Raw genomic sequence first — 19,763 nt, 5'->3', positions numbered from 1 at the left:
GGTCTCCTGCACTGCAGGCAGATTCTTTACCATCTGAGCCACCAGGGAAGCCCCTTTAGTTTATATATTACAGGTAAAAAAGTGTTTTAAAGGTACTGTTACTGATCTTTATATAAAACTGAGAAAACACCAATTCCCCATATCAGGGGATATTATTATTACTGGATGGATTTTGAGAAAAGCTACACATACCCCAGTCCAATCAAGGAACTCTGTGTTATGGCTGCTCTCAAGATGAAGCACACGGTTAAACTTAGGTTAAACCAATCTGGTGAAAAAATGCATAACTTATTATATCTATGTCACTCCTTCAGAATTATGTGACATATAAAACAATATTTTCTAATTCTCTTATGATTGCTTTAGATTAGTCTCAAGCATGTATTCTCAATGGGGGGTAACATTGCCTCAAGGAAGCAAAACTTGGCTTCCAGGGGTCAAAGAAAAATTACTCTCTTTATGCATAAAGCAAATATACATACAGTCCATAAACAGAATCTTGGTATTAAAGTTTCACGGAGAGATCAATTACAAAAAAATGTGTAAAAGACTTCTTACAGGGAACACATGTAAATCCATGGCTGATTCATGTCAATGTATGGCAAAAAACACTACAATATTGTTAAGTAATTAGCCTCCAACTAATAAAAATAAATGAAAAAAAAAAAACTTCTTACAGAAGGTGACTTAAAAAAAAAGTTGAGAAATACTGATCTAAAAGAAACTAAAACTCAGTAAGTACATTAAAAATTTGTCATTACACTTATCACTATCTTCTAAGATTAGAATGCTTACAGGATGGTTATTGCAGGGACAGATGTGACTCAAGATGGCATCCACCAATATTCCTCTTTCACTGTACACAGATGGGGACTATCAGAGTTATAACAACTATAATTCTTTTATCTCTCTTACATAGTACCAAGTCTCCAAACATTAAAAGAAAACATTTTAAGTTGAGACTTTAGGCTTCTGACACCAGTAAAACAAAGAATATGGACAAGCATTTAAACAAGGATGGTGATTTTAATGACAGTTAAAAAGATGACACATTCTAAGAAAAGTAGCTGGGCTTTCAACATCAGACCACCCTGCTGCTTCTCATATTCTTTGATGAGCAATATCTGAAAAATTAAAATGGCAACAGAGAGTATATATTCAAGTGGAAGTTTCCTATAAAGTGAGCTTTTGGTCAAATAAATCATTCTGAAAATGTGCAGTTGTCTGCCAGGACAGCCATGGAAGTCAGAAAATGTCCTAACTGCATCACAAAGAATACTCCGTCCCTATTTAACTGCTCCAAAGTCTCTCTGGAAAGATACCCACAGACAGGTGTGTCAGGATAGTGAACGATGCCAAATAAAGCAGCAAAATGAAGGGTTTCCATGGGAGTAGGAGAGACTGAGGAAAGAATGTAAGAAATTACAGCGAAATCCTAAATATCAGAAGTGATCGATGGCAGTGATGATGGTGACTACATGGTAAGAAGAAAAAAGGGGGGTGGGGCGGGGAGAGCAGGCGCAATGCCAGAGCCAGTTCTACTCAGAGAGTTATTCAGGTTCGGCTAGCTCAGCCCAGCTGAATTATAACTGAGTTCCCAATCTCACCAGCTGTCCTGGGCTGTAAACCAGAGCTCCGTTTAGCTATAAATGACAGAAATTCCTGCCAAGTGATGACCTGACAGGATGCCTTTCCCCCAGTTCTGTCAACTAGGGCTCCACTAGTGCAGCAAATCAGGATGTTCTGGCTGGTACATCAGCCAAAAGATCCTAAACTAGATGATCTGAGACCTTCCCTCTGGTCCAGCAACTGTCGGACAACAGGTACTTCTCTGCCAGAGAAGTTCTAACAAAGCCCATACGGAATTAGGTAGCCAGATGCAAACACTAGTTCTGGAATGTCAGCTCTAACACAGGGACCATGTTTCCTGCACACCGCTTTAGATGTTTGTCGAACAAATCAGGAAGGAGAGGTGAGTGACCAGAATATGAACTACATCTGGAGAGTTTTTAGGATTTGAGGATTTAAAAATTATTTGTATTTATGCTGATGACTGGTTCATTTGAAAGATGAAGAAAAATGTTTGCTAATTCCTGAACCTTCAATAGCACTCATTTTCAACTCCCAAATGAGACTGTGAAATAATGAAGGACTGGGATCTGGTTCTTCCATCCTAGAATAAAAAGGAAATTCACACTAAAAATGTCTTTTTAAGCACAAAGGTGATTAATAGTGAAGACAATATATAAGACAGTCTTCACTCTTCAGCTTAATTTGACAGGTATTTTACTAAGTTCCTATAATGTACTTGGGTAGAAAAAATGTATATAAATGTAAAAATGTATTAGGTAATTTTAGAGGCTCCCCTTTTTAAAAAATGAATCTAACTTTCACTAAAAGTTTTTCCTGTAAAAAGAACATTCTTTACAATTATTAAAAAAAAAAAAAAAAAAACCTAGATGGAAATGTAAAACATAAAGCAAAAACACTAAGACTCTATTGCTGGCTGCAATAGACACTTAACTGTGTCCCCCCAAAAAGTTCATATGCTGAAGCCCTAACCTGCAATGTGATGCTATTTGGAGATGGACCTTTGGAAGGTACTTAGGATTAGATGAAGTCATGAAGGTGGGGTCCTCATGATGGGATTAGTGCCCTTGTAAGAAGAGACCAGAAAGCTGCTTTCCCTCTCTCTCCATCATGTGAGGACCCAGCAAGAAGATGGATGTCTGCAAGCCAGAAAGAGGGCCCTCATGAGGAAGTAATCCAAATGACACCTTGGTCTCAGACTTCCCAGCTTCCAACACTGCGAGAAATAAATGGCTGTTGAGTAAGCACCCAGGTTTTGCTATTTTACTACAGTAGCCCAATCAGCCTTAACTGCTTAACCAACTACCACACCCAATATACACAAGACAGTGTCCTGGCAGTGGTTACTTCGGGGAAGCTTAGGTAGAAACTCTATGGAACTCTGATCATGATAAGAAGGTCACACTTATCCAGTATTTTGTTCCTACCTTCTCTTTTGTTCCTACCTTCTCTTCACCATCTCATAGAACTTTATTTTATTGTTCCTCAGCTCTAAGTTGGTTATTAAGAAGAGACATGAGGCACTTCTAAGGCCAATTAATTAAAAAGCAGTAATATCTAAAATAAAATCAATTTCTTCTAACCCTTGGAGACTGCTCTTAGCATATTCAAAGAACTATTCTGAACTGAGCAAGTCTGAGCCAATCTACTATTTATCATTAATAGTTTTCAAACTTTATCGTGTATAAGAATCACAAGGGAGTTCCTTTAAAATCCCCTTCCTCTAAAAATGCAGATTCTGTGGGTCTCTGGGCAAAGGAATCTACATTTTAAACAGACATCTCAGATGACTGATGAGTGGTGTGCAACTACACTTGAGATCAACTGTTGCTCTATCATTACTGAGAAGACAGACTCTGAACAGAGATATACTTTGCTTTACAACAGAGAGATATTCTTAAAAATTGTAACCAAATTGGATTTTTAAACCACATTCTATTTTCCCACAAGATGACTTTTAAAATTTTAAAGACACTTTATTCATCCTAAGAGGTGGGAGTGGTTTCTTTCACCTTCCTCAAGAGGTCAAATTCCATGCTTTTCCTTTTCTCACCTCCCTTTCAGTAGTTAAAGATTTAATAATTTAGGAATTCATTCAAAGGAGCCTCATCATATACTCCATATCTCCCCAATTTATCCATTTTATTCATTGAGAATGTCAGTCTTTTAAAAGTCATTGATTCATAAATTATATCTTTGAAAACAAACCTTGAAAATTCAGACTATCTCTTTAAAAAAGTAAATGAATTTAGTCAAAAATAGTTTAAAAGAGAATTTTCTACAGTAGATTTTACTGCAATGTATTAGCTACAACAGTGTAAGATAAATACTTCTTCAAAAGAAAGTATCAACTATGAATAAAGTGTTCCATTAAAGTTTAACTCTATACCAAAAAAGTTCACACTTAAGGAAACACTTCTACTAAGTAATGCATATTTGATACAAGGTATTGGAAAACAGGAGATTTTTATTATCCCTTTTAGAGAAAGAAGAAACATTTTTTAAAGCACTCATGGACAACCAACAAACACCAAATAAAAAATGTCATTTCTAGTACCATAGGTGTTTGAGCAAAGTAATTACAGTCCTAGACGGAAGAAGGCAAACTATATTCTAGTCTCTCAGTTTTCCCACAAAAAGGCCATGAGCCCTCTGAGTCTAAACAACCTCTCTGGATCTAAATTTAATTTTAAGAATAAAAGTCACTCTTTGATTCCAGCAGATTAATAAACTCTTAAGTATTTACATCAAAAAGCATTGTGGCATGTGATGCCTGCAATGTGTGTGATCAAATGACATTGTTACAAGGTAACTGAAAACTTCACGTTGTGATTAACTTACTATCCTGGTAGCCATCAGGTACATATCATTGTACTTTTCTTCTTTGAAAAACTGAACACTATGATCATCTAAATTTTCACATACTGAATTTTCTTAAAGCAAAATACATATGTAACACAATCTGCTTTTGCAAAAGAAAATAGAGTATTTTTGGTCCTTTCCAACCCATTGTCATTGCAGACTCTGGGGACAGGGGAAAAAGCAAAACACCTTTAATTAACTGCTGAAACAATAGTGTCACAGTAATTACATCACAGAAATACTACTTCTTTCGTAAAATGTTCAACGATATACTCCTGAGATTACTTATCTTCAATACCAACTTCCTTCTGTCTGCTCTCAAACGCATTAGAGCAAACATTTTCAATTTTAGCAAATATTAAAATAAGTTCACCACTTATTCTTGTTTCCAACAGAATATACCGAGTCCAAAAAATTCCCCCCAAATCCAACAGGAATCAACACACGCATTTGGCAAATGCAGGAAGGTTGGGATGCACAGACATCTTGTTCAAAATAAATAAACTTTCCAGGATCTTTATTTACCGACTTGAGAAACATAGGCTTGGAAACAGCCAGCTAACTTCGTTCCCAACTTGGCATCTTAGAGAACCCTCCGTTTACAAAACACACAGGACCTCAGAGCCTCCCAGCCCAGAATTGGCCAGGGGAGCACACGCCCATCGGCCCTGCCTGGAGAGGAAACAATGGGAGAGGCGCGAAGGAGCCAGCCCGGAGCCCCGGGCGCCCCAACTCCCCTGCCACCGCCCGCGCCGGACACCGCCCGCGGCGTCCCCTCCCCAGGTGCCCCCAGCTCTGAGCCCCGGGGCGCGGCCCACCTGCGGCGGCGCGGGCAAAGGGCTGCACTTACCAAACAGGGTCAGGGCCATTGTAAAGGCGCTCGCCAACTGCTCGCCGCCGCCCGCCGGTCCACGCGCTCCTCCCAGGCTGGTCGGAGATCACCTCATCGGCCCGACGCGCTCACACCTCGGACGGAGCAAGGAGTCGGAGGGGCGTGGTGGGGGCGCGGGCGCGCGGGGGGGCGGCAGGCCGGGAGGCAGGGGGCCGCTGCAAGAAAAAAGTTATTCACGCGTTATTGTCAAGCGCACCCTGACAAGGGGGAACCCGCTAGCCCTCGGCGAGCCGGCACTTGTCGCTGCCATCTGTGCAAAAGCGGAGCGCGCGCGGGCGCCGGTACCTACGAGGTGGGGAGGCTTGGCCGCGGCGCAATGGCAGGCGGAGAGGCGGCGCCGCAGTGGCGGCGACGGCGGGGAGAGGAGCAGCCTCGCAGAACCCCCGGCGGGGTGCGCTCACTCCGCATCCCGCGGCCTCGCAGACGCCATCTTGCGATAGCGTCTCCCACTGGATCCGCCGCCGCGCCTCCTCCCTTTTTCCCCTTGGGCGGCGGAGCCCCGTGCGTTCCCATGGCAACGGGCGCGCGCGGGGGCCGAGGGCGCGCGCCCCTCCTGCCCCGGGCCGCGAGGAGCCGCCCGAGCTGCTTGCCCCCGGGAGGCGGCCTCCCAGAGCCTGGCAGCAGCAGGGGCGGGGTGCGTTTTAGCTGAAATCCCAGGTTTTTCCTTGAATGGGATTTGTGAAGATGCAGAAAGGAGCTGTTACTCAAAGAAGTCCCTGAAGGATGCTCCATGAATACAAGGACCCAGCTAGGGTCATCTGGGGATCGGGTTCGTGTGAGGATATTCCTTTTCCCTGGCGCCTCCGGGGTTAACGGAGAGTCTGGAGCCCTTGACCCGAAGCTGCAGGACCCGGGCAGGGAGCCTGGAGTCGAACAGTGGCACTAAATGTTGCTTTCCCCTCCATTTGGACTTAGGAGCCACTAAGAGTAGTTCTGGTCAGATTATCATATGTGAGGAAACAGGAGTCGGTTAAAAAGCATCTGGGAATACCTAAAATAATTTGTTATAAGGGCTTAAACCTAATTTTCTTCTTTTTACTTTACACCTCTTTGATATTGTCTTAGGGGAAAAAAATCAACATTTCTCACCGACTGGCACTTCTTTACCACAAAAGATTCTTCCCCTGAGCTTTTTGCATTTATCTGATAATCACTGGCAACATCTTTCTTTCTGTGATTTTCTCTGATCGCCTCTGTCTTTGCCTTAATTAAGGAGAAGCCATATAACGCCTTGAGATTATCAGCCAAAAGATGTTCGTGAAAAGCTGAGTTATGATGGTTTTGTCGTTTCCATGTAATATATTCAACAATTCAGTATTCTCTAGTTGCTATACTTGTTTCTTTTTTGTTTTAATCCTGCTTTTTTCTTGTTTCTCTGCTTAGGGATTTGATACTATTTCAGTATCTAATCATGTAAGATTTTCTCTTTGGTTTTCATTTCTTCCTGGCTTTCTGTTCCCAGTTCCTCAGATTCCCTAATATCATTTTCCTTTCTACTTTTGAACTAATTCTTTTAAGAATATTATATAAATATCTTTAATTTATCTTGAGGATCAAAATCATTATAAAAATGAAAATTACTCCTTCAAATAGAACCACAGTTAATTCATCATCCTTTCACAGCAGACTCAAAGATCAGAAGAAGAAAAAAGCAGGTTGGAAGGAGGAGCCAGCCTTTTGTTTCGTATCAGTTAACTCAAGAAAAAAGAAATAGTAAAGTAATTCAACCTCAGTGGGCAAATATTTAAGATGCTATAGGCTTAAAATTTTCTGATGTAGTCAAATGGCTCTCCTTTAGCCACTAATATTAACATAAATCTTGAAATCTCCAGAATTTTAAATCTTTAATGAAAAGGGCTCGATTTTGAACAGGCTTTCTGCTCATGAAAAATTACAAGCACACAGTTCATGAAGATAAATGAGAAACTCGAGAAGGCTTTGTGGGACAGATTTTAGAACTGGGTAAAGATTGCTGTGAATCTGCTCACACAACTAGACAAAGCAGGATCTAAAGACACCTTTTACTGTCTCAATCAAAAGTCCCCAAACTTTGAGGGACCTAATTTCCCTTTGAGTCTCTAATAGAAATACTGTCTCCCTATAAAAATATTTATGTACATCACCAGAATTTTTTCACACGATTTCGGGGGGATTACGAGGGCTTCCCTGGTGGCTCAAATGGTAAAGAATCTGCCTGCAATGCAGCAGACCTGGGTTTGATCCCTAGGTCAGGAAGATCCTCTGGAGGAGGAAACGGCAACCCACTCCAGTATTCCTGCCTGGAGAATTCCGTGGATAGAGGACCCTGGCGGGCTGCAGTCCATGGGGTTGCAAAGAGTCGGACACGACTGAGCGACTAACACACACAGGGGGATTACAGACTGTTGAGGGAACTAAGGTTAACTCCAGATTTATTTTGTAATCTAGGAGAGTTTTTGCCTTTATAATTAAACTGTTTTAAAATGTCCCTTTCACATAGAAGCATGTAATAGTGAACAGAAAAGGACCAAAATCCCCCCAATACAAGATAAGGAATCTGAGGGTGCACTGGTCACAAGGTTTCCATACACTTGTATTGTGGCAGAATTAATTGGAAAAATCTAAACATCTGGTCTTCTCCCTGACCACCTCCCTCACTCTCCATTCCCCCACCAATTTAAATGGTACGTGGTTTGAATTTAAAAAGAAAAACCTTTTTTAGTATTAGAAGCAGAGTTGCAAGGGGGGTATGTTTTGTCCTCAGCCATTTTGTATGTTTGAGTCTTCTTGTAGTTTGGGAAGCTGAATTTTGTTCAAAAGAATCTTTCTTCACAAGCTCTTCAGCTCAGAACTGTGCGTCCAATCAGGCTGAGAGTAAACATGTTTTTTTCCTCCTCTTTGTTAAGCTGTCTTTGAGAGGTAACAGAGCATCAAGGTTTTGATGCTACAGCTCAGCTTGTTGGTAATTCTCTCATGCTTTGGAGTGACATCCTAGGGGTGAGTCAGAAATTAACTGTCCTGTTCTCAGACTTAACCCTCCCATTGTGTAGACAAGCCTTGGTTACTGGACCAGCTTTGTACTCACAATGATGGCTGATCACAGCTGAATCCTAGTGACAGACAGCTTGGCTCAGGTGAGAACTATCTTCCCCTCCCCTTCCTCTTTTCCATACAAGTCTTAGCACCCCCACACCCAGAACACACAAACACACACAGACTTATCGCCCACACACACCACAAGATGTTTTTAGGATATTGTACTACTTTAAACAATACAGCTGAATGTTGCCGTGTTTCCCTTTTTAAGCATCTAGATTTCCATAAGTCCTTTGACTTCCTAATGGTTTGATGCTGTAACAAAATGCTCTCTATACTTTACTCAAGTGTTATGTCTTGAAAATAGTATTCATTTTTATAACGTTGTATTATTAGGAATAGAGTATATTTCTTTTCTCACTTAGCTGGAAACTAAGCAATAGCTTTTCTGCTGCAAATTCAATGTAAGGAAGGGCGTTAACCACTTGGGGTGATTATTATGGGTGGAGACTTAGATTGTTTATTAAAAGGGCAAAAATGAATTGACTTTTGAGAACATTTATGTTTTCATTCAAAGATTTAATTTTTTGCTTGACACATAAGCACCTAGAAGGGCAAGATTTGTTTGCTCTGTTGCTAAATAGTTGTTCGATTTTTAGACCAATATTCTACTCTTTCTGGTTCTTACCTTTCTCATTTGTAAAATAAAGAAATGGGACTAAGTTATCTCTAATGTTCCTCTTAGGTTTGGTTGTCATTCTGTGATATTTTAAAATATTTAAATCAACTGGATTATGGATAAAACAGAAGATGACTTTTATTTGAATATTCGATATATTCAAAGTGTTGGTATATCTAGTAAATTTAAGTATCTTATGTTACAGTTTCATAAATATCTAGTGTGATTAAGAAGTCATATTTTGTTAAAGCATTGATATGTGATTTCATCTGCAGTATCCTATACCGATGTTGTATTTATTGTATAGAGAGCAGCCTTTTTTTCAGATTTAACAAGATTAAAATTAAAAGAGTGCACTGAACAATCCATTTCAACTGTACTAAAAACCATTTTCTCATTTTTATTTGTTTTGTTGACTAAACAAAACTTAGAAAACCCTTTGAGTTTTTTTTCTACATTTTAAACTAATGACTTATCACAACTGTTTTGGGTTTTCATTTTGTTACTCATTTAGCTTCACTCCCATTGGTAAACATTGATTCGTTTCTCAGTTTTGAATGAAGCAGAAATTAATGAGGCAGTTTCTGCCTCACAATAACAAGTTAAAATTATAGCACTTTATCATGTCAACACAGCTTTAAACACTAGGAATACCAGTGCTATTAGCACCGTTCCCAAAATAGTGCAGAATGTTTGCTGTTGAAGAAAAATATCACAGGGTGTATTTCTGCGACTGTGATAGAAAATTCTACTCTTCAGTTATACTGATAAAGGTTCAAATTATTTATTTAAAATATTCACAGTATGTAACATTCTTTCCTATGTTTATGTTACCAGTTGAAGTATTTTTTTTCCACAGTGTGAATTTACTTCAAGTAGACTTGGTCTGTTTTTAATAATGTTTTCCCTAAATACTTTTTTTTTTTTAATACTTAATCTAGATGAGTCTCCCCACCCTCCTTTTATCTGAGGCTTACCTGATGTTTGTGTGGGATTTCATGATTCATAAGTAGCACTTTCACTGGGCAAAGCCATTTGCTTTACAATGGAGGTAGCATTTACTTTGAATTTAGGGATTTAGACCATGAAACTATGTGGGGGGAGAAAAGAATATTTATGTCATCAGCTGTTAAAATGGCCTTCAAGCTTAGATAATTCATATTAATGTTTAGGAGAGTTAATTGTATTCTGTTGACCACCAGAGGGTGCCTAAATTATATCCATAGGACCAATTTTGGATCTTAGAAATGAAATTTGAAAAAACACATAAAAATCCTTAAGAACTGAAAATGTTTTCTGGTCTCCTCCATAGTGCTTCTTATAGTAGCAGAAAATAAATCCAACCAAAATTCTGCTAAGAGGAGAGGTGGCTGTTAGCTGGTTGGGCACCAATTTGTAATCGCATATTACTGAGACACTGCACATTTCTGAGCAGTGCTTGCTTAGTTTTTATTATATCACCTCCAAAGTTATAGAAGGGCTGTGTGTGTGTGTGTGAGTGTAGAGGTATAAAGAGAGAGGAAATTGAAATTCAAAAGCAGAATGGAAAGGTTTTCTATCCCTGACCCGAGATAAGGGATTTCTTGTTAATTGCTCAGCTTAAAGAGGAAGTCTTGTGCAGTACATGAGGGGACCACAGGTATTACTATGAACTCTAGGGCAGAATCTTCTGAATGTCATACGTCCTATTTGTAAAATTTTGTGGTAGAATTTATTTTGACAAGTCAAAATGACCACTGGTTTTGAGTGATCAAGGAAAAAGGGTAAAAAAGTTCTGTTTTTAATTTGTTTTGAATACACGTTTAAAATAATATTTATTTCCTGGTAAATAGTAGGTTTAAAATCAAATAAATTTTCAAATACACGCTAGACAAAAGTGCAGCGATTATGGCTGCTCTCAAGTAAAAGTTTTTGTTCCGAGCTATAATCATGTTATAGTACTTTAAGCCAACATTTCCATTTGTGTGTATTTTTCTGAGGTCACCAGGCATAGCTAATGCAGAGTGTAGCTAAATGTCTATTTGACTCGAGCAGTTGGATTGCTGCCAGATTTTGTTTCCAAGAGGGTATAAGAAGGTTTGGCTACAAATCAATTCTCCCTAACATGGCCATGGTTTTTCCGGTTAATGTGGGTGTCTACAATAAGATGACTTACTCAAGCTGAATACATTGTAAGTTATAAATCAGCAAAATAGCTATGAACTCTGGGTGAGAATTACCCAGTCTCTAATTAAGCAACAGAGCTGAAAAAGAGGGAAGTGTATTTCCATGATTGAAAACAATCTGGGTCTAAATCTTATCTATCCCTGTGATGGATTTTTCATAAAATTCCTTTGTATATTGTTGTAAAATAGGACTTGTATCAGACATTTAGGACAATGTGCCAATTGCAATTTATCCATCCATCCTTCATCCAGTCTGCAAATATTTACTGAGTACCTGTGATATACCAGGCATTGTGCTAGATGCTGGCAAAGGAGTCAATGATGTATCAAACATGTATCCAGATCTTTGAAAATTTGCAGCCTCTGGGGATAAAACTTATAACTGGAACAATGAAAGAGCCACAAGAGGGGCACAGATTAAATACCCTGGGAATTCAGTAGAAAGATTGTTTCCAGCTCATGAAATGCATGAAGGCTTCATGAGGAATAGAGCTTTGAGGTATGGATGGGAATTAGGCAACCAGAAAAGAGAAAGGGAGAGGTGAGGTTTAGATAAGAGGAAAGAGGTAGGCAATTGTAAGAGAAGAATGGCAGGCAGGGCAGTTTAGCTCCACCAAGGACTCATGGGAGAAGATGCTGGACATGCTGGTTGCGGACATATGTTATAGAATATCCACCTTATACTGCACAGAAACACTTCTTAAAACTCCCTTTCCTCTTTTTCCGTCTGCTTCTGCTGCTACTAAGTCGCTTCAGTCATGTCCGACTCTGTGTGCCCCCATAGACGGCAGCCCATCAGGCTCCCCTGTGCCTGGGATTCTCCAGGCAAGAACACTGGAGTGGGTTGCCATTTCCTTCTCCAGTGCATGAAAGTGAAAAGTGAAAGTGAAGTCGCTTAGTCGTGTCAGACTCCTAGCGACCCCATGGACTGCAGCCTACCAGGCTCCTCTGTCCACGGGATTTTCCAGGCAAGAGTACTGGAGTGGGTTGCCATTGCCTTCTCCGGCTGAGGCCACAGCTATTCTGCAGCCAAGCACCCTCAAACCTCCCAAATTCTCTCCCACACCTCAATCTTTATGGCCTTCCTGTGCTCTCCTCATCCCTGTTTTCTATTATGCAAATTGATCTCTCTGGCTTCTGTTTCTTTTCCTTAACTTTTGACTGGTACCTAAATTCTTCACTATACAGGGAATTCAGGAACTGGCCCAGCAAACAAAAAATCTACATCCCTGCCTTCTTGCCTTTCAGTTATAGTCTTTCTCTGCACTTTATCTCAATTCTGCACCACAAAAAAATGCATAGTAGGGCTTCCTTGGTGACTCAGTGGTAAAGAACTGCCTGCCAATGTAGGAGATGTGGGTTCGATCCCTAGTACAGGAAGATTTCACCTGCCACAGAGCAACTAAGGCAGTGTGCCATAATTATAGAGCCAAGGAACCGCACCTACTGAAGTCCGCATGCCCTTAGAGCCCATGCTGTTGGAGCCACTGCAGTGAGAAGCCCCCACTGACTGCAGCTAGAGAAAAGCCCATGCAGCAACAAAGACCCAGCACAACCAATAAGTAAATTAAAAATTTTAAAGAAAAAGCATATAAATCTGGCCTTTTCGTTAGAAGATGAGACAGTAAGACAAAATTCTAAAAAATTTTGTCCAGAGCTTAAAATGAGTACCAGCAACTGTGTGAAATACTTTTTATATACATTTTCTCATTTGAACCTCACAGAAACCACATGGGATAGAATCTTGGAATCCAGGACTCCCAATTCAGAACTCCAGTGCTGGGTAACTGGAGCACCTCTCTCTATAAAAAGGTTTAGCCACAGACATATTTTGATCATTGGTATATTAATGTACATTGTCAATGCAGGAGATGCAAGAGATGAGGGTTCAATCCCTGGGTCTGAAATATCCCTTGGAGAAGGAAATGGCAACCCACTCCAGTATTCTTGCCTGAAAAATCCCATGGACAGAGGGGTCTGGTGGGCTACAGTCCAAAGGGTCACAAAGAGTCAGACATGACTGAGCAACTAAGCAGACACACATATACCAGGAGCTCAGATATACAGAGTTGAAATCCAATTGATAAAGCAGACTACAAGTATTTACAAAACACCTTTTATGAGCGCAATATTTTGCAATGTTTTTGATAGAAATGTTTACAGTGTGCTTGCAGCAGACCAAATGAAAGCAAGATCATTGAACAAGTGTGGGTGTTCTGAGTTCACTTCAGTCGTGTCCGACTCTTTGCGACCCCATGGACTGTAGCCCACCAGGCTCCTCTGTCCATGGGATTCTCCAGGCAAGAATACTAGAGTGGATTGCCATGCTCTTCTCCAGGGGGTCTTCTCCAACCAGGAATTGAACCCAGGTCTTCTGCATTGCAGGAAGATTCTTTACCCTCTGAGCCAAGTGGGGTTAAATTTTTTTTTAATGCTGGAGGTGACTGGTCTTGTAGCTCTTGCCATCACATCTCTCAGGATAATGGTGACTAGAAGGGAGACGGCTGGCTAAGCAGGAGAGAGAGGAAGGGGAAGAGGTCCTTAGAACTTGCCTGTCGTGGGACCATTAGTCCCACCATCAGTGCCCAGACAGTGCTCATTCAGGAATTGCAAGGGGTCAAAATATAATAAGTTCTTCAGTAGATGAGTACCAGGCTGAAATTTATTTTACTGATGAGATTGAAAAATTCCAGCCTGAGATGGAATAACTAACTTCCTGTTGAGTGTAGATTGTAGCAATGAGTAACTTTGTTAATACTCCCTATTTTGGGGCTTGGGTTAGCTGATTCCTAGGCTTTAAAAACACTGGAAGTGCCTGGTACCTTTTAAGTTGTTAAGGGAAACCGGCTGTCTTAGGGTATGTCTTCCTGTGTTTCCTGTGTTTCTTCTGAGGAACAATGAAAATTGAAGAGAGATAACCTCCAGAGACAGGGTAAAATTTTAACAAAGAGAAGAAAACATCCAGAAAGAGCAGGAGCTCTCATATCCGGTCTTCACTCAGCCTGGCCCTGCCCCTGTGTTCTCCACCCCTTTCCAGTCTCCAGCATGAAGATTAGTTCATCCCTCTAATTTCAATCAAAGTCTCCCGTGAGTCCCAAAAGCCTTTCCTCCCAAAACTATGATGGGAAACATTAGATTTTGTACCTTTCAACCTGCATTTTATCCCATTACTTAATGTCACAAAATGGCTAATTGATTTCTCCAGCTGCTTTTTCGTTTTTCTTTAAACAGTATAATCTCCTTCAGGGAAGAGTGATGTTTGCTGTCTTACTGTAATCAGGGTCAGACATCTCTTAGAGTGAGGAGGTCAGGTTGGATGGTGTGCACATTCCCCACGACGCAGACCCTCAGGACCTAGAATCTGTGCCCTTCTTTTTCTTCCCCCAAAGCTGGGAGTTAGAGTTTAATTTAATTTGAAAAGATTTAATGCCAGTCCTCCTTTAGGCCCTCTCATTAGTTTTCAAACCTGTGCAGCCCTTGGCACTGTAGGGATATGCTAATACAGATACTTGGTTAAAGCAGAACCTGTGTGTATATATATATACACACACATACATGTATTGATATATATATAGGCATATGAGTTATATATAGTGTTAAAATATATAATGATATGTTAAATACCTAGTGGTAATACATATAATGATACAACATAGACATATAATGACATACAATGAAATTGTTCAGCTGAAATCCCAAAACATTTAAACTGAAATTCTAAAAAAAAATAAATAAATAAACTGAAATTCTTTATGAAGTCACCCCAACCAGAAGTAATAATTCTTTTAACTCCCAGAGAACTCGTGCTTTAAGTTCAAGTGTGGGTCTAAAATCACTCTACATTTCTTGTAATTATTTGAGTATACATATATGCAAATATATAAAATATGTGAGGTAGGACAAGGTGTTAGTCACTCGGTCAGGTCCAACTCTTTGTGACTGCATGGACTGTAGCCCACCAGGCTCCTCTGTCCAGGTAATTCTCCAGGCAAGAATACTGGAGTAGGTTGCCATGCCCTTCTCCAGGGGGTCTTCCTGACCCAGGGATTGAACACAGGTCTCCTACATTGCAGGCAGATTCTTCACCACTGAGCCACCAGGGAAGCCCCATTAAATATGTACTTGTGTGTGTGTGTGTGTGTGTGTGTGTGTGTGTGTGTGTGTGTGTGTGTGTGTATATATATATATATATATATATATTTGTAAGTAATACACAGACACACACACATATTCTACCTTTCTACCCACTGGATCCTTAGCTTAAAGTAGGCTTCTGTTGTGTTTTTCTTTATATTTCCCAGCACATAGATCCTCAGCAAAAGTCAGTTGCATATATTCATGTAAATATAAAAGCTTAATTCAGTGATTTCAAATAGTCTATCTCCATGATGAACCACCCAGTGTGGAGCATGCTAGGATATTGATAACCTTCTGACTGATGGTTTACATTGCCCTGCTCCACCCTGTATTTTGGCAAAAGCAAATGGAAGGTTTTGTTTAAAGTTTGCACTTAAAACTTGAACTCGTGATAGAGGATTAAGGAGCACCAGGATGTCAGAAGATTACTTGTAACTGCCGAATATTTGGCCTTTCCATGTTTCATTTCTGTGCGATTCAGTGCAATAAACTCTGCAAAGTCAAGCTGGTCTTTCACACCAGTTCTCAGAAAATCTCACCTCATATGAAGTCTTTCTATACCCTATACCTGGTGGCCCTTTTTGTACAGAGGACCAGAGCCAAATGCCTATGTTTTCCTCTTAAAAAATATTTCAATTGTAAAAATGTTATTTTTCTACATATAACAATTACAAAGATATACATGCAAAAAGAAAAAGAGGAAAGAGAAACCATTGTTAATTCCACTAGCAAAAAATAGCTACAGTTAACATTTTAGTTTATATCCTTTGAAAAAATTTTTCCCTGGCTGTATAGATGTGGTGGGCTTTCCTGATAGTTCAGTTGGTAAAGAATCTGCCTGCAGTGCAGGAGACCCCAGTTCGAATCTTGGGTGGGGGAGATTTGGTGGAGAAGGGATAGACTATCCATTCCAGTATCCTTGGGCTTCCCTTGTGGTTCAGCTGGTAAAGAATCTGCCTGCAATGCAGGAAACCTGGGTTTGATCCCTGAGTTGGGAAGATCCCCTGGAGAAGGGATAGTCTACCCACCCCAGTATTCTGGCCTGAAGAATTCCATGGGCTGTATAGTCCATGGGGTCGCAAAGAGTCAGACATGACTGAGAAACTTTCACATTCATTTATAGATGTGGCACATGCAAGCATGGATTTGCTCCTTTCTCTGTCTCCTTGCATCCTAATGGTTATAGCATGTTAGTACCGTGAGACTTTACCGTCTACCATGGTTATTTGGTGGGTCTGTGGATGAACACTGACCCAAGCTGGGTCGTTCAGAATTTCCTTGTCTCTGAGGATGAAGCTAAAATGTTTAAATTGGGGCTGTTGGAAATCATCTTTGACTGTGAGGAACAAGAAACAGAAAACAATCCAGTGTAAAAGAGTTGCATTAAAAAATAAAAATAAGAGAGAAGCCCTGACAGCATTAAAGAATCTAGCCCAATTATTCTTCGTCTTGGAAGAACACACACTTTAAGTTCTATAGGGAGAGTAGCTGTGGTGGTGTCCTACCCATATCCTCCCCATCAGGAGTGAAGTATCCATTCCCCAGGGGCCAGGAATGTCTGTTGCCGATGGCTCACAGCTGAGTTGATCCCAGGACCTGCCCTTGGACTGAAAGAGCTGCTTGGGCTAATGTCACACATCTTTTCCACAAAGGGGCAGCCTACATCCAATGATTGGTTGCTATGTGGGTATAAAGGCCTGGGCTCCTTGCCTTGATATTGGGCAACTCCGAAGCTCTCCATGGCATTGACCATGGCATTGATTATAACATCTCAATTTAACCTTGCCCTCTGTCCAGTTCTCCTTTCTTCACTCTCTTACAGTTATTGATTTAAAGAGGGTCATCTGTTAAACTTTCTGCATGCAAATCCCTATCTCCATGTTTCCTGGGGAGCCAGACTAAAGACAGTGGGAGTGGCAGAGATATCTAAACATTCCACATAATGCATTCTCCCTTTTACTCTTGTTATAAATCCTTCCACCAGTATTATTTCACCTAGAACAAGTGGTTTCTTGGTTTTTGCAACCAAAAAGGTTCTGACTAGTATGTTATTTCCTTATGATAAATTTCTGGAAGTAAAGTCAGTGTTATACTAGAGATACAGATTTTTAAGAATTTTGATCCCTATTGCCACATCATCCTTCAGAAACTTGTACCACTTTACATTCTCATCAGTAGTTCATGGAAGCAATCTTCCCAGACGCTGCACAACACTGATATTATTCTCTTTTTATTCGTGAATTCAACAGTTGTTTATTGAGTGGCTGCTGTGTGCCTAGGGATAAATCACTGCCTTCATGAAGCTTGCATTCTAGGTATGAAAAGATAGCCAATTAACAATTAAGTGGGAAAGTTTTATACCACAAAGTGATTAAATACTATAGAGACATATAAAACAGGAGGAAGAGGCAGGAGGAAGAGTCCATTCAAGTACAGTGGTCAGGGAAGCCATCCAATGAGAAGGTGATTTTTCAGCAAAGGCCTGGAGGAGGTAAAGGAACAAGGCATGGAGATATCTAGGGAAAGAGCATTTTTGGCAGAGGGAGCAGCAAGTTCTGGAGGTTGGATAACACATGTTCATTCAAACAGCATCAGCCAGGCCAGAGATTGGAGCAGGGAAGTTGGGGGAGGCAAAGGGAAGAGGGAGAGGAGAGGTGGTCACTGAGGAAATGGGGGCTCCTACATTGTCCTAGGGATTGTGGCTTTCTCTAGACAAGATGGAGAGATTGGAGCACAGGAGTGACATATTCCAACTTATGATTCAAAAGATGCCCTCTGCACCACAGCTAAAGGGAAGTCTGCTTACCACAATGGAAGATCCCTAGTGTCGCAACTAAGACCCAATGCAGCCAAAAATAAATAAGAAAAATATTTTTTAGAAAAGGCACCTTCTGGCTGCTGTGTTAAGGAAAGACTCCAGCAGCCCCCTCTACCCACCATCCTCAGGGGATACGGCACAGGACCCCCAGTGAATGCCTAAAACTGCGGATAGTACTGAATCCTAAATATACTGTGTTTTCTTCTATCCATACATATCTAGGATAAAATTTAATTCATAAATTAGGCATACTCAGAGGTTAACAATACCAGTCATAAACTAGAACAGTGACAAAAATATACTCTAGCAAAGTTATGTGAATGAGGTCTATGTCCCAAAATATCTTACCACCTGAATTCAATGCCTTTCCCATATTAACCAAGCCCTGACCATGCACTGTGGCTGTAATTTTGCAGTTTGAGGTGAGACTGCAAAACTAGCATAATTCCTTTTTTCCTTCTCACTAGAGATCTGAGCAACCTCAGTATACAACTTTTTTCTTTCTTTTAAGATGAGAACTTTCACCTTTTCACTTAAAGAAAGGAGGCCAGTCAGGAGACTTTGCCTAACTGCTAGACCAAAAACAGTATTTCACTGTGGTTTGTTTTGCATTTGAAGATTTTACATGTAAGTTGATTGTTTCTATTTCTTCTATTGGAAATGGCCTATTTTTAAGATCTTTGCTGTTGCTTCTATTAGCATATTACCTTTTGTTATGATTTTCAGTGATAGCAAGAATGTAGCTCTTTGCATATACGTGTAGTTCTCTGTCCAGAGTTATTCTTTTCATTTAATCCTGTTTGTGTTTTTTTAGAGAGAGAAATTTTTAATTTTTATGAGGACAGATTTAAAAATAATTTTTCTTTTAGGGACTCTGCTTGTGATATAATATTAGAAGTACTTTGCCAAGATTATTGCTTCAGCCCAGGCTTTTTTTATTTGAAAGCACAGGGAGCTGGCTTAATTAAAGGAAAATTCAATGCAATATTTGTGATTTAAACTGGAACCTGGAGGTAGGAGATTTAACAAGGCTACATGAGATTTTGGAACTGGAAACTAAAACCTTACCTGTAACCAAAACATCACTTCCATTTTTCTGAGTTTTCCTGTTCTCTGCTCTCTGCTTATCTCTCAGCATCTGCTTCATTCTTCTCTGAGAAATAGTTTATCCACACTGTGGCCACCCGAGTTTGAGCACCACGGACATGTAGACTAGTATCTCTGTGCTCCAGTTTCAACCCATAGGAAAGAGAAGCTAATTCACACAGTCCATTCAGTAGTAAATTGATCTATCTCCCTACCCTCACTGCCGAATGACAAATAAGCTATGTCCAGGGGATGTTGGCATTACCAGCTATAAGGGGCTTATCTTGAGGAGGGCACACGGAGAAAGGGCATTCTCAAATGGGAATGGGGACACATACGTTGAGCACACCACGAAAGACGTATAATCCACATTCATCCAAATTTCATTCTCCTACTTTCATGGTTTTAAATTTTCCATACATCTGAAATCAATTTTTGTGGAAGACATGCTTTAGAAATATCACTTTATATTTTGTTGCAAAAGATTAGCCACTTGTCCCCAAATTTTGGTAAGTTGAG

At 40.3% G+C, this 19,763-nt stretch overlaps 1 protein-coding gene across 1 annotated transcript in view; it reads right to left on the bottom strand.

The window, feature by feature from the left end:
* Positions 1-5,473, bottom strand: part of CHN1 (chimerin 1) — a 199,608-nt gene extending 194,135 nt beyond the window's left edge. The window contains exon 1 of the mRNA XM_061135169.1: positions 5,303-5,473. Coding sequence (XP_060991152.1) covers positions 5,303-5,321 — 19 coding nt within the window. The 5' untranslated portion in view covers positions 5,322-5,473. The remainder of the gene's footprint in view (positions 1-5,302) is intronic.
* Positions 5,474-19,763: the final 14,290 nt, after the last annotated feature.

This window comes from Dama dama, chromosome 33 (genome assembly GCF_033118175.1).
Source record: "Dama dama isolate Ldn47 chromosome 33, ASM3311817v1, whole genome shotgun sequence".
Classification (NCBI taxonomy): Eukaryota; Metazoa; Chordata; class Mammalia; order Artiodactyla; family Cervidae; genus Dama; species Dama dama.
Note: the sequence above shows the minus strand (reverse complement) of the source record. Positions and strands in the feature narration are given on the sequence as shown.